We start from the raw sequence: 27,230 nt of genomic DNA on the forward strand, positions 1-27,230 counted from the left end.
GCTTGTCGGTCCTCGTTCTAGCTTGTCGGTCCTCGTTCTAGCTTGTCGGTCCTCGTTCTAGCTTGTCGGTCCTTGTTCTAGATTGCCGGTCTAGATTGGTGGTCGTCTTTCTAGATTGTCAGTCCTCGTTATAGATCTTCCGTCCTCGTTCTAGCTCGTTGGTCCTCGTTCTAGCTTGTCGGTCCTCCTTCTAGCTTGTCGGTCCTCGTTCTAGCTTGTCGGTCCTCGTTCTAGCTTGTCGGTCCTCGTTCTAGCTTGTCGGTCCTCGTTCTAGCTTGTCGGTCCTCGTTCTAGCTTGTCGGTCGTTCTCGCTTGTCGGTCATCGTTCTAGCTCGTCGGTCCTCGTTCTAGCTTGTCGGTCCTCATTCTAGCTTGTCGGTCCTCGTTCTAGCTTGTCGGTCCTCGTTCTAGCTTGTCGGTCCTCATTCAAGCTTGTCGGTCCTTATGCCACTTTGCAAGTATATATTAGAACGGCACTCAGTAGAGGGCATACATCCGCCTGGTTGGCCATATCACTCAATGGTGAAGAATCACTTAAAGGATCCGAATACTAGCCGGATCCGAATCCGGATCTTCACCAAAATCTAAACATTTCGTCCTCGTCACATACACAACCTGTCCACCAAGTTTCGTCCAAATCCATCCGTAACTTTTTGAGATATCTTGCTATGTATCGTTTTCGGCCCTATCTCCCAATGGTGAAGAATCACTTAAAGGATTAAACAATTCTCTTATCCGAATCCATATTCAGATCTTCACCAAAATCGAATGTTTTACCCCTCAGCTCAGAGTTTTGCATCAGGACTTCACTTGGCACTTCAAAGTGTCTTTGTTAAGACTGATTTCTGGTGAAGGTTCAGGCAGTTACACAACTTATCTAAACTGATATCACGTATCCAATTGGAGTGATGGCAACCCCTAAAGTGCATTCAATATTCGTTGCAATCAACAGGACGTTGGGAACACAAGAAGTTGATGTTTTAGGGACGTTAACTCTTAATCTGAGCAAAATCAACACCAGCCTTCACCAGAAAAACTTGTTCTTCAATTCTCCATTCAACATTGATGTTTGTTATCAAAGTGAGATTTTCTTTGAAAAATCAATTCTTCAAAATGAAAACAATAAGATTCTATTTTTATCTCACCTGGAACGAAGTTCTGGGGAGCTTATGCGATGGCGCGTTATCCGTAAACACTTGCAACTTCTTCTCCAAAACCGCTGATGGGATTGCGACCAAATTTGGCACAAATGATATTTGTTGTGTTGTGACTGAAGTTTGTTTATGACTTTAAAAAAATCGGGGTCTAAGGGGGTTTACCGGGGTCAAAGTGGATCCAGGTTTGACCCCCCAAAATAGGTATTTGCTTTCTTCTCAGAAACTACACAAACTATTTCGATGAAACTTGACCACAACCTTTACCACCCATGATGTACAATGTTTGTTCAAGGCATTAGAAAAATTGGGGTCTTAGGAGGTAAATGGGGTTGGGGAAGGGGGAGTTTGCCCCCCAAAATATGTATTTTTTTGTTTGTTTAAAGTCTTATGATTATGTTATTATGATTCCACATGCTGCTCTGTGTTCTAGCAACCAATGAAATTGGTTTAACATAGCCTTAGTCTGTGCAGTATACTGTTTATTGTACCAGGTGAGTGCCAGAGGTATTGCCCCGATGTTTTTGTTTATTACCTCCGCCACAAAAGGTGGATGGAGGTTATGTTTTCACCCCTGTCTGTCTATTTGCTTGTCTGTGAACAAGATATCTCAAAAAGTTGTGGACGGATTCGGACGAAACATGGTGGACCGGTTGGGTGTCTGACAAGGACAAATAAATTCGATTTTGGTGAAGATCTGAATATCGATTCGGATATGAGTTATTTAATTTTTAAGTGATTCTTCACCATTGGGAGATCGGGCGAAAAGCAGAATATAACATGATATTTAAAAAAGTTATGGATGAGTTATAACTAAACTTGGTGGACGAGTTGGTTTGGTGACAAGAACAAGCGATTAGATTTTGGTTCAGGTCCGAATGCAGATCCGGCCTATCATTGGGATACAAAACGTAAACTGTTCACCAGGTGGAGGTGTGTGCTCTACCTAGTCAATCAATTTTTCAAAATGAAAACTATATGATGTTTTTTTTGCTTATTTGTTATGTTATCGTTATTACGTTATTGATATTTTAACCTGTAACCCCTTCTCTCAATATTTCCCATACACAGACCACTATCACTCAGAAGTGCCACCATTGCTCCCCTCTCCATGCCTTCCCAACCGCTGCCTTAATGGAGGATCCTGCACACCACTGTCTGATTTCATGTTTTCTTCATCGCCGCCACATCCGATTCCGACTGTTCTTCCAGCTTCCTGCACTGCCACAGCCCTAAAACCCTCAAAATCACCTCACCCTCCAGCAATCGATACCACTGCCAGACGAACCTCATCTTCTTTCACTTCACACAATCCTCACTTGGCTCCCTCTCTCTCAACCTCTTCACAAGTATACCAATACCGGGTCTTCGAGGGATACAGGTGCTCATGTCCTGAGGCGTGGGAAGGACCTCATTGTGAGATACAGGTGAGAGACTGAAAATACTGCACTTTTCCCCACAATAGTCAAACAGCAAGTGCCTACCAACTCAGCAATCGTATGTTTCTTCAGGTAATTAGCCTCACCTGTTCCGGAAGGGAGTCAGTGTGTGAGTGCCCTGATGTTCACTTTAATATTGCGCCTCTGGGTGGCCTTGGGCACAGTTGCCTAATTTAATCATAAAATTTTAGGCTTAATTTAACCACAACAACTTTCCGTCTTCTACCGACTCCTCTCCGGCCTTGCTCCCGCAGCTCTCTCTGGGCTCTGTCCCACAAATATTCCTTCAGGTCACACAAGATCTGCCAGCAACCCTCTTATGGTTAAACTGCCAAAATCTAGGCTCTCTGCTCACCTTCACTCCTCTTTTCTCTCACCTCTGGAACAAACTCCCTCACTCCCTTCAATCCCACTCCTCCCTCCAGGTATTTAAAACAGCTGTTCACCACCATCTCTTATCTTCCCCCATACAAAACCTTGATCTTTTCTACCCCCGTTAATACACCCCAAATCCACCTCTTTTCCAAAGCTCCCCATTCAAAGTTCCAAGCTCCCCTTCCCTTTGTTGTTTTATGTGTCCGTTTGTTTTTTGTGTGCTTATGTGTGTTTAATGTGCTAGCTCTTACACAAGCCTTGATATTGTATACAAAAAAATAAAATAAATAAAGTGTGACAATTGTAAATTCTGTAAAGTGGACAGGTAAGCACATGGTGATAGATCCCATTGGAAAGATGAAAACGTTTTGCCTCCCAGAATAAGCATGCATTACTTCCTCCTTCTCCCACCCTTCAGAGAGAGAGACCCAAGAAAGTTTCCGCACACGAGACCAAGACCAAAGCAATTGCTTGCGTGAGTGTCCTGGCTGTGGTGACCCTTTGTCTCTGCGTCACTTGGACATTGGTTGCTCGAGGAGGGCGTCATACCGCCTCATGTTCTTGGGCAGGTGCTGTGAATTCCCCCGGCTGCTTGTATGGAGGCAGAGGTCTGCGAGGAATGTACGCGCCCGGCAAGCAAGAGAAGAATAGCGGAACACGAGTCGAGCTTTGGTCGTTTCTCAAGCAGCCAGTACAGGAACGGTTGATTTAATTTGGGATTTGTTTGGCTCAGCCCCCGGGAGAGAGCGATTTGGGATCAGCATGGTTCGGTGACCCCAAGTGAAGATTTGGAATTGGTATGGCTCAGACTCAGGAGATGTCGATCAGGACCAGGGATAGATTGATTAGATTTGACCACCGAGTTTGAATCTCTGGAAATCTGATCACATTGCAAACACCCCTAATTTACAGCAAACGATTGTAGCATGACAATGTAGAAGTCTGGAACATAAACAAAGTTTGTCCAAAGACAGACAAATGTGTAAACAGGAAATGAGATTAAAGTTTTGTGATGTCATGTGAGTTGTATGTACCTTATGCTGGTGAAGTGAAACAGAAGCATTAACTCATATGGGATAGAAGAAAAGAAAAAAAAAAAAAACCTCTTCCTCTTCTTCATCTCCAAGAATGGGAAACAAAACAACTGGTAGAGTTTAAAACATTTACTTTAGGTGGAACTGCTCGGTAAGAATAAGCACAATATTACACAATGGCAACAATGGAATACTACCCTGAGAGCAGTTTAAAAAAGACGATTTCAACCGATCTTAAACCCGAGCAGTGCAAAGCAGACGCAAAAGCATGCAGCAAGATACACAAGCTGTACACTATGTACACAAGCACCGAAGGAACGTCACATGGGATGTATCACGCACGTATATACACACGCCCGTTCGGAGGGAAACCCCGAATTGTTCTTCCGAACTTAAACCTCTGCACACCAGCATTGATGGAGGCGGCGGGGCGGGGGAGGGAAGGGAAGGGAATAACAATGCAAACCCTTCAAAATGTCCAAGTGGTTGTTCCCTCTCCTTCACCCACCCCCTACCATCTCCGCATCGGTGCCCTCACCCCCACCCCACCCACAGTTATTAACAATAATATTAACGGTTCACCACCACAAGGATGCTACTTGTGCTCAAGCACCCTCAAGACAAAGTATGAGGGACCACAATAGATTGTGACCCCCTTCATTCACCTGTAGATCACGATTCATTTAGGAAAGGAACATTCCAGGTGAAAATAATTTTGTGTTTCGTTTTTGGCACAATTAACAAAACGCATGATTCGTTAAACTAAATATCCACCATCTCGAACATGCACATCATCAGTCAACACAAGAGGGAGGATGTGGCACGACAATCCGCACGGACGACCGCAGTGAAAAAGCCAAATGCGACCGCCATTGTTCATCAACAATCCGTTACCATGACAGCGGCCAAAAAGTGCCAACGTCGATGCCAAGAACTTCCATTCGTCGTTTTCAAACCTTCGGTGCGGTTCAAGTTACACGTGGCAAAAACACGAGGGAAACGGCACCCGGAGTACACTCGGCTGGTAGTGGCACGAAACGAGCCGCACGAGAACGACAGGAAGAGGTTAAAACGCCCTACGTGCACAACGATGGGTGTTAGAATGGACAAGCGACACATCGTGAGGCGAGAGAGGCGATGGAGGAAGGAAGGAAGGAAGGTCGAGATTAAAAATGGAGTCACAAATAGACAAAGTCAATATATTTATATTATACAGTATATATGTACGTATGTATAATTGTTTTTAAACTTGAGCTTATTCAGCAGCAGCTTTTCTTCTTCTTCCCTCCTTTCCCCTTAAGCTTGACAACATCAGTTTGTGACTTTTGCCTTATTGCACTCCTCTTCTTCGTTTCCAAAACTTGCTGTGTAATCCAGGTGAACATCTGTGGAAAGACAAAACTTGGGCAAAACGAAGCAAGCACAGGTGACCCCAAAATAGGTATTTGCTCATTTCCCCGAAACTACACGTGTAATTTTGATGAAACTTGGCCGCAAGCTTCATATCTGATGCCTGATTAGTGTATGACCGCATGAAAATCTGCGCTCATCAAGGGAGATTACTGTGGGGGTGGGGGTGTTTGACTCCCCCAAAATAATTATATGCTTTCTACTCTGAAACGATACACACAATTTCAATGAAACTTGATCACAATGTTCATCACCCATAAGGTACCAACGTTTGTTCACGGTATTAAAAACATCAGGGTTTGAGGGGGGTCTTCTGTGGGTGGTTTGAGTTACTGTTGCTCCTGATCCAGGTGAGCTCGAGGACATGCGGTTCTATTTTTAACGTCTAGTAATACATACCGGTACAACATGGAATCACAGTTTGATCATCAATAGTCCGTCAAGGGATGACTTTGGCTAACAGGATGACCTCTGAGGTACCGACACTCTCCTCCAAGCTGTCTAGCCTGGGTTTGAATCCCAACCCAGCTATAAAATGTCATTCTGGTGTTTCACAGACTGCGTAAATCATCAATGTGTGTGCTTTCTCCCGACAGATGTTAAACTGTGCCTCTGCATTTTCCGACATTAGTTGGACGTCAAAGATCCCCAAGATGTCCTTCATAAAGAGTAGGCGAGCTATCGGGAAGTGTGAGGGAGAGGGGAAGACAGTGGAGGGAGAGGGGGAGACAGTGGAGGGAGAGGGGGAGACAGTGGAGGGAGAGGGGGAGACAGTGGAGGGAGAGGGGGAGACAGTGGAGGGAGAGGGGGAGACAGTGGAGGGAGAGGGGGAGACAGTGGAGGGAGAGGGGGAGACAGTGGAGGGAGAGGGGGAGACAGTGGAGGGAGAGGGGGAGACAGTGGAGGGAGAGGGGGAGACAGTGGAGGGAGAGGGGGAGACAGTGGAGGGAGAGGGGGAGACAGTGGAGGGAGAGGGGGAGACAGTGGAGGGAGAGGGGGAGACAGTGGAGGGAGAGGGGGAGACAGTGGAGGGAGAGGGGGAGACAGTGGAGGGAGAGGGGGAGACAGTGGAGGGAGAGGGGGAGACAGTGGAGGGAGAGGGGGAGACAGTGGAGGGAGAGGGGGAGACAGTGGAGGGAGAGGGGGAGACAGTGGAGGGAGAGGGGGAGACAGTGGAGGGAGAGGGGGAGACAGTGGAGGGAGAGGGGGAGACAGTGGAGGGAGAGGGGGAGACAGTGGAGGGAGAGGGGGAGACAGTGGAGGGAGAGGGGGAGACAGTGGAGGGAGAGGGGGAGACAGTGGAGGGAGAGGGGGAGACAGTGGAGGGAGAGGGGGAGACAGTGGAGGGAGAGGGGGAGACAGTGGAGGGAGAGAGGGAGACAGTGGAGGGAGAGGGGGAGACAGTGGAGGGAGAGGGGGAGACAGTGGAGGAGAGGGGGAGACAGTGGTGGAGAGGGAGACAGTGGTGGAGAGGGAGACAGTGGTGGAGAGGGAGACAGTGGTGGAGAGGGAGAGAGTGGTGGAGAGGGAGAGAGTGGTGGAGAGGGAGAGAGTGGTGGAGAGGGGGAGAGTGGTGTAGAGGAGGAGAGTGGTGGAGAGGGGGAGAGTGGTGGAGAGGGGGAGAGTGGTGGAGAGGGGGAGAGTGGTGGAGAGGGGGAGAGTGGTGGAGAGGGGGAGAGTGGTGGAGAGGTGAAGAGTGGTGGAGAGGGTGAAGAGTGGTGGAGAGGGTGAAGAGTGGTGGAGAGGGTGAAGAGTGGTGGAGAGGGTGAAGAGTGGTGGAGAGGGTGAAGAGTGGTGGAGAGGGTGAAGAGTGGTGGAGAGGGTGAAGAGTGGTGGAGAGGGGAAAGAGTGGTGGAGAGGGGGAGAGTGGTGGAGAGGGGGAGAGTGGTGGAGAGGGGGAGAGTGGTGGAGAGGGGGAGAGTGGTGGAGAGGGGGAGAGTGGTGGAGAGGGGGAAGAGTGGTGGAGAGGGGGAAGAGTGGTGGAGAGGGGGAAGAGTGGTGGAGAGGGGGAAGAGTGGTGGAGAGGGGGAAGAGTGGTGGAGAGGGGGAAGAGTGGTGGAGAGGGGGAAGAGTGGTGGAGAGGGGGAAGAGTGGGAAGAGTGGTGGAGAGGGGGAAGAGTGGTGGAGGGGGGGAAGAGTGGTGGAGGGGGGGAAGAGTGGTGGAGGGAGGGGAAGAGTGGTGGAGGGGGGGGGGAGAGTGGTGGAGGGGGGGGGAAGAGTGGTGGAGGGGGGGGAAGAGTGGTGGAGAGGGGGAAGAGTGGGAAGAGTGGTGGAGAGGGGGGAAGAGTGGTGGAGAGGGGGAAAAGTGGTGGAGGGGGGAAGAGTGGTGGAGGGGGGGAAGCGTGGTGGAGGGGGGGAAGAGTGGTGGAGAGGGGGAAGAGTGGTGGAGAGGGGGAAGAGTGGTGGAGAGGGGGAGAGTGGTGGAGAGGCGGAGAGTGGTGGAGAGGGTGAAGAGTGGTGGAGAAGGGGGAGAGTGGTGGAGAAGGGGGAGAGTGGTGGAGAAGGGGGAGAGTGGTGGAGAAGGGGGAGAGTGGTGGAGAAGGGGGAGAGTGGTGGAGAGGGGGAGAGTGGTGGAGAGGGGGAAGAGTGGTGGAGAGGGGGAAGAGTGGTGGAGAGGGGGAAGAGTGGTGGAGAGGGGGAAGAGTGCTGGAGAGGGGGAAGAGTGGTGGAGAGGGGGAAGAGTGGGAAGAGTGGTGGAGAGGGGGAAGAGTGGTGGAGGGGGGGAAGCGTGGTGGAGGGGGGGAAGAGTGGTGGAGGGGGGGAAGCGTGGTGGAGGGGGGGAAGAGTGGTGGAGAGGGGGGAGAGTGGTGGAGAGGGGGAGAGTGGTGGAGAGGGGGAGAGTGGTGGAGAGGGGGAGAGTGGTGGAGAGGGTGAAGAGTGGTGGAGAAGGGGGAGAGTGGTGGAGAAGGGGGAGAGTGGTGGAGAAGGGGGAGAGTGGTGGAGAAGGGGGAGAGTGGTGGAGAAGGGGGAGAGTGGTGGAGAAGGGGGAGAGTGGTGGAGAGGGGGAAGAGTGGTGGAGAGGGGGAAGAGTGGTGGAGAGGGGGAAGAGTGGTGGAGAGGGGGAAGAGTGGTGGAGAGGGGGAAGAGTGCTGGAGAGGGGGAAGAGTGGTGGAGAGGGGGAAGAGTGGGAAGAGTGGTGGAGAGGGGGAAGAGTGGTGGAGGGGGGGAAGCGTGGTGGAGGGGGGGAAGAGTGGTGGAGGGGGGGAAGCGTGGTGGAGGGGGGGAAGAGTGGTGGAGGGGGGGAAGCGTGGTGGAGGGGGGGAAGAGTGGTGGAGAGGGGGGAGAGTGGTGGAGAGGGGGAGAGTGGTGGAGAGGGGGAGAGTGGTGGAGAGGGGGAGAGTGGTGGAGAGGTGAAGAGTGGTGGAGAAGGGGGAGAGTGGTGGAGAAGGGGGAGAGTGGTGGAGAAGGGGGAGAGTGGTGGAGAAGGGGGAGAGTGGTGGAGAAGGGGGAGAGTGGTGGAGAAGGGGGAGAGTGGTGGAGAAGGGGGAGAGTGGTGGAGAAGGGGGAGAGTGGTGGAGAGGGGGAAGAGTGGTGGAGAGGGGGAAGAGTGGTGGAGAGGGGGAAGAGTGGTGGAGAGGGGGAAGAGTGGTGGAGAGGGGGAAGAGTGGTGGAGAGGGGGAAGAGTGGTGGAGAGGGGGAAGAGTGGTGGAGAGGGGGAAGAGTGGTGGAGAGGGGGAAGAGTGGTGGAGAGGGGGAAGAGTGGTGGAGAGGGGGAAGAGTGGGAAGAGTGGTGGAGAGGGGGAAGAGTGGTGGAGGGGGGGAAGAGTGGTGGAGGGGGGGAAGAGTGGTGGAGGGGGGGAAGAGTGGTGGAGGGGGGGAAGAGTGGTGGAGAGGGGGAAGAGTGGTGGAGAGGGGGAAGAGTGGTGGAGGGGGAAGAGTGGTGGAGAGGGGGAAGAGTGGTGGAGAGGGGGAGGAGTGGTGGAGAGGGGGAAGAGTGGTGGAGAGGGGGACATGGAAGTATGGGAGAGAGAGAGAGGGAGAGTGTGAGGGAGGGAGAAGAGAGGAAGGGATACTTTTGCTACCTTTCCCTGTCACTTGGGAGAGGTACTCTTCCTTGTTCTCAAAATAAAGGTTTGTTGAAGATTTGATGACAAAAGCTCAATTGGTAAAAATGTTATGGCCTTGACAGACGCATGAAAGCGCTAAATAAGGAAACGTGGAAGACCGGGCATCTTGTGCTTGACGTGCTGCGGCGTGGCCAATACGGGATATTTATAGTCACCATGACTTTGCCGTTTGACATTTTAAATTATTTTCCCCATATTCTCAAAACAAAGGTTTGTTGAGAATTTGATGGCGCACATGAACGCACGCACGCGATTGCAAAACCCCATCTCCTGCTGCACGGGGCAACAGACAAACGTTGAGGAAGGGCAAGTGAGGGAGGGATTTGTTAAAGAATAACAGTCAAGGGATTTGTTTGTTGGTATGCAGGAACCCTGGTGTTGGGCTAGCGGCTAGGGTGCCGGCTTAGGATAAGGATCCTGGGTTCGAATCCTGGTCGATCGCTGAATTAACGCCAGGGGGGTTGACTCAGCCTGTCATCCTTCCGAGGTCGGCTAATTGAGTACCAGTTCACTGGTAATTCCCTGTGAGGCATAAAAGGCGACATAAATTCATAAAAGGCGACAAACAGGGTTGGCGGCAGGAAGGGCATCCGGCCGTAAAACATTGCTTCAAAAAGGGGACCAAAAAAAACAACAACCACGGTCCCCGAAAAGGCCAACCCCCGCTTTGCGGGGAAAAATGGCCTCTAAACGGTGGTTATGCAGCACGTGGTACTTGCTTTATTTTATCATCAACGTTATCATATTGCTCATATCGTTATCGTGGATTAGTTTATCATCAACGCTTGAAGGGTGCAATGTGGCCGCCGATGCAGTGCCTTGGAATGTCAGAGCAGGAACTGCTAATTTGTTCAGGGTGCAGGTTATAGCTCGTCTACTCTTGGTGAAGGACACCATGGAACCTTTAATGTTTACAAACTAATGCCAGCAGACAGCACACAAAGTTTAATGTCCATCTAATGGACGGCACACACAACGATGCCCTCCCTGCCTGCAAAACACCAGCTCGGTGTCTATAGCTGCGTTGGGATTAAACCCCAGGCGTTACGGATCAGAGGTGAGTGGGCTTACCTTTAGAGTCTAGACAATCATGCCAGCCCACACAAGGAATTAACATGGTCGATTACATGGGGTAAAACCCGTTTTTATGGGTATGGTATAAGGAGGACCAAAATAAGAATGCCATTTACCTCTTCGACATTGACATTTTCCTTCGCGCTCGTCTCAAAAAGTGCAATTCCCATTTGCTCCGCAAATCGTTGTGCATCTGCAGACTCCACCACTTTCTTTCCTGGTTCATCATTCTTGTTACCAACTGAGACAAAGAAAAGGTGCAAATGTTCATCTCCTCAAAATTGATGAAAACAAGGTGAGGGGGAAGATTACTTCCACCGTACAAGGTTTATCAAGGACAGTTTTGCACAGCACCATTTCGGCCTTGAGGCTTCATCAAATGTACTCAAAATGGTCACTACCACAGATGCTGCAATACGCCTTAAAAGCTGAAGGACATCACTAATGTAAGGGGGTGCTGAAAATACCAAAAATATTACAAACAATGATGTGGAGTGGAGGTGGGGAGAACAAGAGAAAACGGTATAACAAGTAAACGAAAAACATGTTTGAGGGCAACACACTTTTATTTTTATTTTTAAGTTTTAAACCTATTTGATTTTTTGGTTTAAATTTTTTTTTTATTATTACATTTTGATACATGAAAATGTACCAGAAAAGAGGACCGTGGGCCAAATTTCAGCTCTCTCGGACGTATGGAAACTAGAAAACGAACGGCTCAAAGATTTGAAATGGGACAAACAAAAAAGGTTCAGATGAAGTTAAATAAAAGTGCGTAAAAATAGAAAAGGTGATAGGAGAAGAAGCAGAAAGGCCAAAAATATATATACATTTCACATTCTCTTGAAGAAACACACAAAAAAACCACCTTTTAGAGGCCATTTTTCCCCGCAAGCGGGGGTTGGCCTTTTTCGGGAACTGTGGTTGTTGTTGTTTTTCGGTCCCCTTTTTGAAGCAATGTTTTACGGCCGGATGCCCTTCCCGACGCCAACCCTTTTTGCCGCCTTTAACGACAAGCAGGGAATTACCAGTGAACTGGTACTCAATTTGCCGACCTCGGAAGGATGACAGGCTGAGTCAACCCCCCTGGCGTTAATTCAGCGATTGACCGGGATTCGAACCCAGGATCCTAGGATCCTAAGCCGGCACCCTAGCCGCTAGCCCAACACCAGGGACTGGACAACAATGTCTGGACAATGTCTGGACAACACCAGGACAACACAACACCAAGAAACATACAAAAGCAGCAAAGAAAAGGTGGAAGAGAATGGAAAGTGGGAGGGGACCACCACAACAACCACCACCAAATTTTCTTACCCTGAACCATCCTGTGACAAATATGGGGAGGGAAGCGCTCGGTTCAAACGTGGAATATCAAAACGTACCGAGCACTCGACTGACGTCATCGCAATTTTGTCCGATCTCGTGCAGCCAACGTTTCACGTTGACAAAAGACTCGGCACTCGTGACATCATACACCACGATGACTCCGTGCGTTCCACGATAATAGCTTTGTGGGTTAAAGAGGCAGGAGAGAGGAGGGAGCAATATTTTGCAATTACAGCAAAGTGACAATTCCTCCTACTCACCTCAGCTTCTCAAAGATCCCTGGCTGGAATCAAGGACAGATAGACAGACAGACAGACATGCAGACCCCACTCCATATGTTTATTAATTATTTTTTAAAAAAGAAGAAAAAAAAAGATGCCCAGGCAAGGAATACGTACGTTGAAGTGATGGTTCGAAACCGTTCCTGTCCAGCAGTGTCCCAGATTTGTAGTTTCACCCTCTCTCCATCCATCTCCACCGTTCGTATCTTAAAATCCACTCCAATCGTAGTGATGTAGCTGCCTGTGTGAAAGCAAAGATTGTTCAACCACAACGAGTAAAAGCAGAACAAGGATTTGTTTATAGACTACACCACATTGATGTGAAACTAGGACAACAAAAAGAGCTTAATGAAAACACTTCAGTTTTTCCTTTTCAAATTGAGAATAGCACCAAGGAACACAAAGGTGCTGGAATGTGTCCTGGAAAGAGGGGAGAAGACTGTACATTATGTCAAAATAGTGTTGTATGAGTAACGAGTATGATCACATAGTCATGGACTGGAAGAGCCACGTTGATGGAGACAGAGCAGATGCTCACGGTGAAGGGGAATGCTGGGTGCTCTTGCGTGCAAGTCCTGAGGGACACATGTTGCAGCGGAATCATGGTGGAGGAGGACCATGACCTCTGGGAAGTTCAAATACATCGTGCCGAATGATAACACGGCACTGAAGATTGCGATGGTCAAGATTGAGGGAGATAATTCTTGCGTATTGAGGGTAGATTGAGGGAAATATGTGATTGGAAGCCAATGCCAGCCGGATGCAATCTACAACCTGATCGTTGTTGGCGTATCAACCAGGAGCTATAACACCTGATCCAGACCCAGCATGGCAAAATGGTTGAATGATGACAAACCTGGGTCCAAGCACAGAAGGGTGATGAGCGACATCCCGCTGTGTTACTGCAGTCGAGATGACCTATTGGGAGGATCAACCACTTCAAGTTGCAGCAGAAATGTCTCGAGGCAGGGAATATATCCCCAACTTCCGAGACTACCAAATTTGATAGAGTGAGCGCTACTGTGAGCCTCCTCAGTCACAACTGTGCTCAGCACTCAGAAGTTCCCTTGAGAGGGACAGGAAATGTTGGAGATAATTCGGCCGTGTAAATCACCGTATGCAACACAAGTTTGCATTGGCACTTCCAGTTCGGGGATTTTTTTTTCTCCACACGTTGGTTGAAGCTGTAGCTTCGCTTCCACCTCATGAAAGCCAAGTTCTCCAAACCTGATTTGTCGGGTTTTTCTGTTGCATCTTCATCCCTGTGCTGCTGTTTGTGTTTCCATCCAATTTTCCATGTTAAATCATCCCTTGTTGTGCTGAATTTTTCAAATTCGTTTTTGTGTTGTTCAAGGCCTACTTTATCCACTCCCTGGATAGCAGCTGTGAAAATTGTGTCCAGGTCATCTCTGCATTCATCATTTTGCTTCTTCCCAATAATTTTCCTTCCACCTCCACAGCATCATATACGCTTTCCTCACTTCAAAAAAAAGAATAAAAACAAAAACTTTTCACTTTCACACAACGATCTTTCTATTGGAAAAAAAAAAAATGCCACAACTATCTCATTCCACTTAAATTCCTTCGACCTGAACTTAATTGACAACATTTACATTTGCCCCCCCCCCCCCCCCCCCCACTTTTTCTCAATAGTCCAAAGCAAATCTTCATTAAATTTAAAAAAAAACATCTGAACTTCCTTTTTCCTTCAAAGCATTTTAAAAGCTTCACTTTCCGTATTTATCAGAGGGAATACCCAGTGTTCTTCTTTAGCACAATCTACAACTGACATCTCCACACCTGACACGAGCACAGCCATCACCACCACACCTGACACGAGCACAGCCATCACCACCACACCATCCCTCACAGCACCACTGCCGTCACCGTCACTACCACTTCCCTCACTGCCACCCCGGACACGACCACTGCCCTCACCGCAACCCCCGACACGACCACTGCCCTCACCGCCACCCCAGACACGACCACTGCCCTCACCAGTACCCTCACCGCCACGACCAGTGCCCTCACCGCCACCCCCGACACGACCAGTGCCCTCACCGCCACCCCCGACACGACCAGTGCCCTCACCGCCACCCCCAACACGACCACCGCCCTCACCGCCACCCCCGACACGACCACTGCCCTCACCGCCACCCCCGACACGACCACTGCCCTCACCGTCACTCCGGAAACGACCACTGCCCTCACCACCACCACCCCCGACACGACCACTGCCCTCACCGCCACCCCGGACACGACCACTGCCCTCACCGCCACCCCAGACACGTCACTGCCCTCGCCGCCACACCGGACACGACCAGTGCCCTCGCCGCCACCCCGGACACGAACACTGCCCTCGCCGCCACCCCGGACATGACCACTGCCCTCGCCGCCACCCCGGACACGACCACTGCCCTCACCGCAACCTCCGACACGACCACTGCCCTCACCGCAACCCCCGACACGACCACTGCCCTCACCGCCACCCCCGACACGACCACTGCCCTCACCGCAACCCCCGACACGACCACTGCCCTCACCGCCACCCCCGCCACCCCCGACACGACCACTGCCCTCACCGCCACCCCCGACACGAGCACCGCCATCAGCGCAACCCCCGACACGACGACTGCGCTCACCGCAACCCCCGACACGACCACTGCCCTCACCGCAACCACACACGACCACTGCCCTCACCGCCACCCCGGACACGACCACTGCCCTCACCGCCACCCCGGACACGACCACTGCCCTCACCGCCACCCCGGACACGACCACTGCCCTCACCGCCACCCCGGACACGACCACTGCCCTCACCGCCACCCCGGACACGACCACTGCCCTCACCGCCACCCCCGCCACGACCACTGCCCTCACCGCCACCCCCGACACGACCACTGCCCTCACCGCCACGACCACTGCCCTCACCACCACCCCCGACACGACCACTGCCCTCAACGCAACCCCCGACACGACCACTGCCCTCACCGCAACCCCCGACACGACCACTGCCCTCACCGCCACCCCCGCCACGACCACTGCCCTCACCGCCACCCCCGACACGACCACTGCCCTCACCGCCACGACCACTGCCCTCACCACCACCCCCGACACGACCACTGCCCTCAACGCAACCCCCGACACGACCACTGCCCTCACCGCAACCCCCGACACGACCACTGCCCTCACCGCAACCCCCGACACGACCACTGCCCTCACCGCCACCCCCGACATGACCACTGTCCTCACCGCAACCCCCGACACGACCACTGCCCTCACCGCCACCCCCGCCACGACCACTGCCCTCACCGCCACCCCCGACACGACCACTGCCCTCACCGCCACGACCACTGCCCTCACCACCACCCCCGACACGACCACTGCCCTCAACGCAACCCCCGACACGACCACTGCCCTCACCGCAACCCCCGACACGACCACTGCCCTCACCGCAACCCCCGACACGACCACTGCCCTCACCGCAACCCCCGACACGACCACTGCCCTCACCGCCACCCCCGACACGACCACTGTCCTCACCGCAACCCCCGACACAACCACTGCCCTCACCGCCACCCCCGCCACGACCACTGCCCTCACCGCCACCCCCGACACGACCACTGCCCTCACCGCCACGACCACTGCCCTCACCACCACCCCCGACACGACCACTGCCCTCAACGCAACCCCCGACACGACCACTGCCCTCACCGCAACCCCCGACACGACCACTGCCCTCACCGCAACCCCCGACACGACCACTGCCCTCACCGCCACCCCCGACACGACCACTGTCCTCACCGCAACCCCCGACACGACCACTGCCCTCACCGCCACCCCCGACACGACCACTGCCCTCACCGCCACCCCCGACACGACCACTGCCCTCACCGCCACCCCCGACACGAGCACCGCCCTCAGCGCAACCCCCGACACGACGACTGCGCTCACCGCAACCCCCGACACGACCACTGCCCTCACCACCACCCCCGACACGACCACTGCCCTCAGCGCAACCCCCGACACGACCACTGCCCTCAGCGCAACCCCCGACACGACCACTGCCCTCACCGCAACCCCCGACACGACCACTGCCCTCACCGCAACCCCCGACACGACCACTGCCCTCACGGCAACCTCCGACACGACCACTGCCCTCACCGCAACCCCCGACACGACCACTGCCCTCACCGCCACCCCCGACACGACCACTGCCCTCACCGCAACCCCCGACACGACCACTGCCCTCACCGCCACCCCCGACACGACCACTGCCCTCACCGCCACCCCCGACACCCCCGACACGACCACTGCCCTCACCGCCACCCCCGACACGAGCACCGCCCTCAGCGCAACCCCTGACACGACGACTGCGCTCACCGCAACCCCCGACACGACCACTGCCCTCACCGCAACCACACACGACCACTGCCCTCACCGCCACCCCTGACACGACCACTGCCCTCACCGCCACCCCTGACACGACCACTGCCCTCACCGCCACCCCGGACACGACCACTGCCATCACCGCCACCCCGGACACGACCACTGCCCTCACCGCCACCCCGGACACAACCACTGCCCTCACCGCCACCCCGGACACAACCACTGCCCTCACCGACACGACCACTGCCCTCACCGCCACCCCCGACAGGACCACTGCCCTCAACGCCACCCCCGACACGACCACTGCCCTCAACGCCACCCCCGACACGACCACTGCCCTCAACGCCACCCCCGACACGACCACTGCCCTCACCGCCACCCCCGACACGACCACTGCCCGCACCGCCAACCCCGGCACGATCACTGCCCTCACCGCCACCCCGACACGACCACTGCCCTCACCGCCAACCCCGGCACGATCACTGCCCTCACCGCCACCCCGGACACGACCACTGCCCTCACCGCCACCCCCGACATGACCACTGCCCTCACCGCCACCCCCGACACGACCACTGCCCTCACCGCACCCCTGACACGACCACTGCCCTCACCGCCACGACCACTGCCCTCACCACCACCCCCGACATGACCACTGCCCTCACCGCCACCCCCAACACGACACGACCACTGCCCTCACCGCCACCCCTGACACGACCACTGCCCTCACCGCCACCCCCGACACCACTGCCCTCACCGCCACCCCCGACTACTGCCCTCACCGCCACGACACGACCACTGCCCTCACCGCCACCCCCGACACGACACGACACGACCACTGCCCTCACCGCCATCCCCGACACGACCACTGCCCTCACCGCCACCCCCGACACGACCACTGCGCTCACCGCCACCCCCGACATGATCACTGCCCTCAACGCCACCCCCGACACGACCACTGCCCTCACCGCCACCCCGGACACGACCACTGCCCTCGCCGCCACGCCCGACAAGACCACTACCCTCACCGCCACCCCCTAAACGACCACGAACCTCACCGCCACGACCACTGCCCTCACCGCCACCCCCGACATGACACGACCACTGTCCTCACCGCCACCCCCGACACAACCACTGCCCTCACCGCCACCCCCGACAAGACCACTGCCCTCACCGCCACCCCCGACACGACACGACCACTACCCACATCGCCACCCCCGACACGACCACTGCCCTCACCGCCACCCCCGACACCCCCGACACGACCACTGCCCTCACCGCCACGACCACTGCCCTCACCACCACCCCCGACACGACCACTGCCCTCAGCGCAACCCCCGACACGACCACTGCCCTCAGCGCAACCCCCGACACGACCACTGCCCTCACCGCAACCCCCGACACGACCACTGCCCTCACCGCAACCCCCGACACGACCACTGCCCTCACCGCAACCCCCGACACGACCACTGCCCTCACCGCAACCTCCGACACGACCACTGCCCTCACCGCAACCCCCGACACGACCACTGCCCTCACCGCCACCCCCGACACGACCACTGCCCTCACCGCAACCCCCGACACGACCACTGCCCTCACCGCCACCCCCGACACGACCACTGCCCTCACCGCCACCCCCGACACCCCCGACACGACCACTGCCCTCACCGCCACCCCCGACACGAGCACCGCCCTCAGCGCAACCCCCGACACGACGACTGCGCTCACCGCAACCCCCGACACGACCACTGCCCTCACCGCAACCACACACGACCACTGCCCTCACCACCACCCCGACACGACCACTGCCCTCACCGCCACCCCGGACACGACCACTGCCCTCACCGCCACCCCGGACACGACCACTGCCCTCACCGCCACCCCAGACACGACCACTGCCCTCACCGCCACCCCGGACACAACCACTGCCCTCACCGCCACCCCGGACACAACCACTGCCCTCACCGCCACGACCACTGCCCTCACCGCCACCCCCGACAGGACCACTGCCCTCAACGCCACCCCCGACACGACCACTGCCCTCAACGCCACCCCCGACACGACCACTGCCCTCAACGCCACCCCCGACACAACCACTGCCCTCACCGCCACCCCCGACACGACCACTGCCCGCACCGCCAACCCCGGCACGATCACTGCCCTCACCGCCACCCCGACACGACCACTGCCCTCACCGTCAACCCCGGCACGATCACTGCCCTCACCGCCACCCCGGACACGACCACTGCCCTCACCGCCACCCCCGACATGACCACTGCCCTCACCGCCACCCCCGACACGACCACTGCCCTCACCGCACCCCTGACACGACCACTGCCCTCACCGCCACGACCACTGCCCTCACCACCACCCCCGACATGACCACTGCCCTCACCGCCACCCCCAACACGACACGACCACTGCCCTCACCGCCACCCCTGACACGACCACTGCCCTCACCGCCACCCCCGACACGACCACTGCCCTCACCGCCACCCCCGACACCACTGCCCTCACCGCCACCCCCAACACCCCCGACATGACACGACTACTGCCCTCACCGCCACGACACGACCACTGCCCTCACCGCCACCCCCGACACGACACGACACGACACGACCACTGCCCTCACCGCCACCCCCGACACGACCACTGCCCTCACCGCCACCCCCGACACGACCACTGCGCTCACCGCCACCCCCGACACGACCACTGCGCTCACCGCCACCCCCGACATGATCACTGCCCTCAACGCCACCCCCGACACGACCACTGCCCTCACCGCCACCCCGGACACGACCACTGCCCTCGCCGCCATGCCCGACAAGACCACTGTCCTCACCGCCACCCCCTAAACGACCACGAACCTCACCGCCACGACCACTGCCCTCACCGCCACCCCCGACATGACACGACCACTGTCCTCACCGCCACCCCCGACACAACCACTGCCCTCACCGCCACCCCCAACAAACCCACTGCCCTCACCGCCACCCCCGACACGACACGACCACTACCCACATCGCCACCCCCGACATAACAAGACCACTGCCCTCACCGCCACCCCCGACACGACCACTGCCCTCACCGCCATCCCCGGCACGACCACTTTCTCACCGCCACCCCCGACAAGACCACTGCCCTCAGCGCCACCCCCTAAACGACCACTAACCTCACTGCCACGACCACTGCCCTCACCGCCACCCCCGACACGACCACTTTCTCACCGCCACCCCCGAAACGACCACTGCCCTCACCGCCTCCCCCGACAAGACCACTGCCCTCACCGCCACGACACGAAACGACACAACCACTGCCCTCACCGCCACCCCGGACATGACCACTGCCCTCACCGCCACCCCGGACACGACCACTGCCCTCACCGCCACCCCGGACACGACCACTGCCCTCACCGCCACCCCGGACATGACCACTGCCCTCACCGCCACCCCGGACACGACCACTGCCCTCACCGCCACCCCCGACACGACACGACCACTACCCACATCGCCACCCCCAATATGACACGACCACTGCCCTCACCGCCACCCCCGACACGACACGACCACTACCCACATCGCCACCCCCAATATGACACGACCACTGCCCTCACCGCCACCCCCGACACGACCACTGCCCTCACCGCCATCCCCGACACGATCACTTTCTCACCGCCACCCCTGACAAGACTACTGCCCTCAGCGCCACCCCCTAAACGACCACTAACCTCACTGCCACGACCACTGCCCTCACCGCCACCCCCGACACGACCACTTTCTCACCGCCACGCCCGACACGACCACTGCCCTCAACGCCACCCCCCGACACGACCACTGCCCTCACCGCCACCCCCGACAAGACCACTGCCCTCACCGCCATGACACGAAACGACACAACCACTGCCCTCACCGCCACCCCGGACACGACCACTGCCCTCACCGCCACCCCGGACACGACCACTGCCCTCACCGCCACCCCGGACACGACCACTGCCCTCACCGCCACCCCGGACACGACCACTGCCCTCACCGCCACCCCGGACACGACCACTGCCCTCACCGCCACCCCGGACACGACCACTGCCCTCACCGCCACCCCGGACACGACCACTGCCCTCACCGCCACGACCACTGCCCTCACCGCCACCCCGGACACGACCACTGCCCTCACCGCCACCCCGGACATGACCACTGCCCTCACCGCCACGACCACTGCCCTCAACGCCACCCCCGACACGACCACTGCCCTCACCGCCACCCCCGACACGACACGACCACCTACCGCACCGCCACGACCACTGCCCTCACCGCCACCCCTGACACGACCACTGCCCTCACCGCCACGACCACTGCCCTCACCGCCACGACCACTGCCCTCACCGCCACGACCACTGCCCTCACCGCCACGACCACTGCCCTCACCGCCACGACCACTGCCCTCACCGCCACCCCCAACACCCCCGCCACGACACGACCACTGCCCTCACCGCCACCGCCACCCCCGACACGACACGACCACTGCCCTCACCGCCACCCCTGACACGACCACTTCCCTCACCGCCACCCCCGACATGACCACTGCCCTCACCGCAACCCCCGACACCGCCACTGCCCTCACCGTAACCCCCGACACGACCACTGCCCTCACGGCAACCCCCGACACGACCACTGCCCACACCGCAACCCCCGACACTTCCACCACCCCTCACCGACTCTCCCAGAGACACTTCCACCGCTCACCGACTCTCCCAGAGACACTTCCACCCCTCACCGACTCTCCCAGAGACACTTCCACCCCTCACTCTCCCAGAGACACTTCCACCCCTCACTCTCCCAGAGACACTTCCACTCTCACTCTCCCAGAGACACTACACCCCTCACTCTCCCAGAGACACTTCCACCCCTCACTCTCCCAGAGACACTTCCACCCCTCACTCTCCCAGACACTTCCACCCCTCACTCTCCCAGAGACACTTCCACCCCTCACTCTCCCAGAGACACTTCCACCCCTCACTCTCCCAGAGACACTTCCACCCCTCACTCTCCCAGAGACACTTCCACCCCTCACTCTCCCAGAGACACTTCCACCCCTCACTCTCCCAGAGACACTTCCACTCCTCACTCTCCCAGAGACACTTCCACTCCTCACTCTCCCAGAGACACTTCCACTCCTCACTCTCCCAGAGACACTTCCACTCCTCACTCTCCCAGAGACACTTCCACCCCTCACTCTCCCAGAGACACTTCCACCCCTCACTCTCCCAGAGACACTTCCACCCCTCACTCTCCCAGAGACACTTCCACCCCTCACTCTCCCAGAGACACTTCCACCCCTCACTCTCCCAGAGACACTTCCACCCCTCACTCTCCCAGAGACACTTCCACCCCTCACTCTCCCAGAGACACTTCCACCCCTCACTCTCCCAGAGACACTTCCACCCCTCACTCTCCCAGAGACACTTCTCACTCACTTCTCACCGCCACGCCCGACACGACCACTGCCCTCAACGCCACCCCCCGACACGACCACTGCCCTCACCGCCACCCCCGACAAGACCACTGCCCTCACCGCCACGACACGAAACGACACAACCACTGCCCTCACCGCCACCCCGGACACGACCACTGCCCTCACCGCCACCCCGGACACGACCACTGCCCTCACCGCCACCCCGGACACGACCACTGCCCTCACCGCCACCCCGGACACGACCACTGCCCTCACCGCCACCCCGGACACGACCACTGCCCTCACCGCCACCCCGGACACGACCACTGCCCTCACCGCCACCCCGGACACGACCACTGCCCTCACCGCCACCCCGGACACGACCACTGCCCTCACCGCCACGACCACTGCCCTCACCGCCACCCCGGACACGACCACTGCCCTCACCGCCACCCCGGACATGACCACTGCCCTCACCGCCACGACCACTGCCCTCAACGCCACCCCCGACACGACCACTGCCCTCACCGCCACCCCCGACACGACACGACCACCTACCGCACCGCCACGACCACTGCCCTCACCGCCACGACCACTGCCCTCACCGCCACGACCACTGCCCTCACCGCCACGACCACTGCCCTCACCGCCACGACCACTGCCCTCACCGCCACGACCACTGCCCTCACCGCCACGACCACTGCCCTCACCGCCACGACCACTGCCCTCACCGCCACGACCACTGCCCTCACCGCCACCCCCGACACGACCACTGCCCTCACCGCCACCCCCAACACCCCCGCCACGACACGACCACTGCCCTCACCGCCACCGCCACCCCCGACACGACACGACCACTGCCCTCACCGCCACCCCTGACATGACCACTTCCCTCACCGCCACCCCTGACATGACCACTTCCCTCACCGCCACCCCCGACATGACCACTGCCCTCACCGCAACCCCCGACACCGCCACTGCCCTCACCGTAACCCCCGACACGACCACTGCCCTCACGGCAACCCCCGACACGACCACTGCCCACACCGCAACCCCCGACACTTCCACCACCCCTCACCGACTCTCCCAGAGACACTTCCACCGCTCACCGACTCTCCCAGAGACACTTCCACCCCTCACTCTCCCAGAGACACTTCCACCCCTCACTCTCCCAGAGACACTTCCACTCTCACTCTCCCAGAGACACTACACCCCTCACTCTCCCAGAGACACTTCCACTCCTCACTCTCCCAGAGACACTTCCACCCCTCACTCTCCCAGAGACACTACCACCCCTCACTCTCCCAGAGACACTTCCAACCCTCACTCTCCCAGAGACACTTCCACTCTCACTCTCCCAGAGACACTACACCCCTCACTCTCCCAGAGACACTTCCACTCCTCACTCTCCCAGAGACACTTCCACTCCTCACTCTCCCAGAGACACTTCCACCCCTCACTCTCCCAGAGACACTTCCACCCCTCACTCTCCCAGAGACACTTCCACCCCTCACTCTCCCAGAGACACTTCCACCCCTCACTCTCCCAGAGACACTACCACCCCTCACTCTCCCAGAGACACTTCCACCCCTCACTCTCCCAGAGACACTTCCACCCCTCACTCTCCCAGAGACACTTCCACCCCTCACTCTCCCAGAGACACTTCCACCCCTCACTCTCCCAGACACTTCCACCCCTCACTCTCCCAGAGACACTTCCACCCCTCACTCTCCCAGAGACACTTCCACCCCTCACTCTCCCAGAGACACTTCCACCCCTCACTCTCCCAGAGACACTTCCACCCCTCACTCTCCCAGACACTTCCACCCCTCACTCTCCCAGAGACACTTCCAACCCTCACTCTCCCAGAGACACTTCCACCCCTCACTCTCCCAGAGACACTTCCACCCCTCACTCTCCCAGACACTTCCACCCCTCACTCTCCCAGAGACACTTCCACCCCTCACTCTCCCAGAGACACTTCCACCCCTCACTCTCCCAGAGACACTTCCACCCCTCACTCTCCCAGAGACACTTCCACCCCTCACTCTCCCAGAGACACTTCCACCCCTCACTCTCCCAGAGACACTTCCACTCCTCACTCTCCCAGAGACACTTCCACTCCTCACTCTCCCAGAGACACTTCCACTCCTCACTCTCCCAGAGACACTTCCACTCCTCACTCTCCCAGAGACACTTCCACCCCTCACTCTCCCAGAGACACTTCCACCCCTCACTCTCCCAGAGACACTTCCACCCCTCACTCTCCCAGAGACACTTCCACCCCTCACTCTCCCAGAGACACTTCCACCCCTCACTCTCCCAGAGACACTTCCACCCCTCACTCTCCCAGAGACACTTCCACCCCTCACTCTCCCAGAGACACTTCCACCCCTCACTCTCCCAGAGACACTTCCACCCCTCACTCTCCCAGAGACACTTCCACCCCTCACTCTCCCAGAGACACTTCCACCCCTCACTCTCCCAGAGACACTTCCACCCCTCACTCTCCCAGAGACACTTCCACCCCTCACTCTCCCAGAGACACTTCCACCCCTCACTCTCCCAGAGACACTTCCACCCCTCACTCTCCCAGAGACACTTCCACCCCTCACTCTCCCAGAGACACTTCCACCCCTCACTCTCCCAGAGACACTTCCACCCCTCACTCTCCCAGAGACACTTCCACCCCTCACTCTCCCAGAGACACTTCCACCCCTCACTCTCCCAGAGACACTTCCACCCCTCACTCTCCCAGAGACACTTCCACCCCTCACTCTCCCAGAGACACTTCCACCCCTCACTCTCCCAGAGACACTTCCACCCCTCACTCTCCCAGAGACACTTCCACCCCTCACTCTCCCAGAGACACTTCCACCCCTCACTCTCCCAGAGACACTTCCACCCCTCACTCTCCCAGAGACACTTCCACCCCTCACTCTCCCAGAGACACTTCCACCCCTCACTCTCCCAGAGACACTTCCACCCCTCACTCTCCCAGAGACACTTCCACCCCTCACTCTCCCAGAGACACTTCCACCCCTCACTCTCCCAGAGACACTTCCACCCCTCACTCTCCCAGAGACACTTCCACCCCTCACTCTCCCAGAGACACTTCCACCCCTCACTCTCCCAGAGACACTTCCACCCCTCACTCTCCCAGAGACACTTCCACCCCTCACTCTGCCAGAGACACTTCCACCCCTCACTCTCCCAGAGACACTTCCACTCCTCACTCTCCCAGAGACACTTCCACCCCTCACTCTCCCAGAGACACTTCCACCCCTCACTCTCCCAGAGACACTTCCACCCCTCACTCTCCCAGAGACACTTCCACCCCTCACTCTCCCAGAGACACTTCCACCCCTCACTCTCCCAGAGACACTTCCACCCCTCACTCTCCCAGAGACACTTCCACCCCTCACTCTCCCAGAGACACTTCCACCCCTCACTCTCCCAGAGACACTTCCACCCCTCACTCTCCCAGAGACACTTCCACCCCTCACTCTCCCAGAGACACTTCCACCCCTCACTCTCCCAGAGATACACCCTCACTCCTCCTCGCAGCAGATCCAAGTACTCACCTGAAAACGTGTTATCAGCAAACCTCAACAGTAAACTGCTCTTGCCAACACCTGAAGGAAGAAAGTAGCACGAGATCACCCCAGGTTGTTCATTATAAACTTATAGGAATACGTAGTTTTGCACAGCGATTAGATCCCTTTGCTTTAGAGTACATATTGCCATCACTGTAGGAAACAACGCTTGAATCGAACCTCACATTTCAAACTCCTCATTCCACGACGACAGTTTATCGAACAATGACTAATGTAATGACTCTGCACCCTGAGACCCGCCCGGTTGACACTCACTCACCGCTGTCGCCAATGATGAGAAGCTTGAACAGATGATCGTACTCCTTCGCCATGATGGCCAGGGGCCGGTGCAGGGCGCGAAAAATACAAACACTCGAATGGATCCGTGTCCGAGTAGAGAAATAAAAAGAAAAACAAAAAGAGGAGGGAAGGAGGAAAGTAAGGTAAGAGTAAAAGAAGAAGATAGCTGGGCAGATGGTGAGGCGTCGACCAGCAAGCTGTTTGTGCGCCTGCGCGTACGACGAAGATATCGTCTCGATTTGTCAGTTTGTCTCGTCTTATCCTGTCTTGTCTTTTCGTGAAATATCAATAACCCATACCAAATCACCGCAGAACTTTTATGTGTTCACATATTTTATTCCTTCTTTAAAAATACTACAATCGACATGTACTACAGAATTCCGTCGGAGGAATGATGCTTTTACACCGCCTAATATTTGGTGTAGGAGGAAGTGTATAAGTGTACGTAGTATATCTCGACTTTTAGAAGGTGTTGTATAAGGTAGCACATAGGAGAATGCCGGTTAAGGACGGATTGGAAACTGGCTTTGTGAGAGGAAGTAAAGTTAGTGAGTGAGTGGGAGGGTGTGTAGCTGAGAGGATGTATAAAGTAGCGGGGTACCTCAGGGATCAAATGCGAGGACCAGTAATTTATTATTAATAAATTATGTCAGTGATTTGGACAGTTGGGGTTCGGAGTCGGCTTTCCGAATTTGCAGATAATGCTATAGCAGCAACATTTTGCCTTCCAAGTTATAACATGTAAATATATTATGTTTGAGCTCGGCTTGTTCGAGGGGTTTTCCGGTACCGGGTGTAACCGGAAGTGACGCGCGGGTTTGTTCGTCGCTGTTGGGATAAAGGATTAACTCGCATTTTTAACGCCTCGGACATCTTTTTCTTCCACGATAAAATATATGGCGCAGAGGGAAAGATTAACAAATAAAAGTAAGGCGATTGATACTTTCATAGATTGAGTTGCGTTTTAAGATAAAGAAATATAAAGTGGGATAGGTAAAAATAATGAAAATTGACCTTACATGGGATAGGAACTGGGGCTGGGGGTGGTCATGCATAAAGTGGGTAGACAGGACAATGACAGAAATATGCAATTTCAGATCAACTGGATGAAAATTGACGATTTTTGTGACCTTGACCTTTGACCTTTTGACCAAGGCAGCTATAGGTAAAGCAAACAGGGTTTTAGGTTGAATTCGTAAGTGGAGGTGAGCAGTAGTTCTGGATTTAGGCAGTTTCACTGGGAGGGGGTTGTTGGTGCGACCTGCAGATACTTGGGGGCAAGAGGGTGTAAGACCAGAAACAGAAAGGAGGAGGAAGAACACAGGTCACAGAGAGAC

The 27,230-nt window shown here is 56.3% G+C and overlaps 2 protein-coding genes across 3 annotated transcripts in view; both read right to left on the reverse strand.

Moving 5' to 3' along the window:
- Positions 1 to 27,230, reverse strand: part of LOC144891816 (uncharacterized) — a 1,036,251-nt gene that overhangs the window by 389,480 nt on the left and 619,541 nt on the right. The window lies entirely within an intron of this gene.
- Positions 4,117 to 26,121, reverse strand: RAB35 (RAB35, member RAS oncogene family). 2 transcript variants are annotated; one of them, XM_078776486.1, is made up of 6 exons: positions 25,874 to 26,121; positions 25,582 to 25,632; positions 12,281 to 12,404; positions 11,939 to 12,063; positions 10,670 to 10,794; positions 4,117 to 5,387 (listed from the first exon to the last, which is right to left on the reverse strand). In XM_078776486.1, the coding sequence occupies exons 1-6, from the start codon at positions 25,923 to 25,925 to the stop codon at positions 5,262 to 5,264; spliced, it is 603 nt and encodes a 200-aa protein (XP_078632612.1). In that variant the 5' UTR covers positions 25,926 to 26,121; the 3' UTR covers positions 4,117 to 5,261. The 2 variants fall into 2 exon arrangements, with proteins under 2 accessions (XP_078632612.1, XP_078632613.1); XM_078776487.1 differs by lacking the exon at positions 25,874 to 26,121 and adding an exon at positions 25,779 to 25,807.

Source organism: Myxine glutinosa, chromosome 4, assembly GCF_964187855.1.
Source record: "Myxine glutinosa chromosome 4, kmMyxGlut1.1, whole genome shotgun sequence".
NCBI lineage: Eukaryota > Metazoa > Chordata > Myxini > Myxiniformes > Myxinidae > Myxine > Myxine glutinosa.

What these genes read in the sequence shown, in the direction of transcription:
- RAB35 (XM_078776486.1), bottom strand. Translation starts at nt 25,925, where the DNA reads ATGGCGAAGGAGTACGATCATCTGTTCAAGCTTCTCATCATTGGCGAC. An exon ending in TGCTGATAACACGTTTTCAG is followed by an intron (nt 12,405 to 25,581) that starts GTGAGTACTTGG and finishes GCTTTCACACAG; the next exon opens with GCAGCTACATCACTACGATT. An exon ending in TTTCGAACCATCACTTCAAC is followed by an intron (nt 12,064 to 12,280) that starts GTACGTATTCCT and finishes TAACCCACAAAG; the next exon opens with CTATTATCGTGGAACGCACG.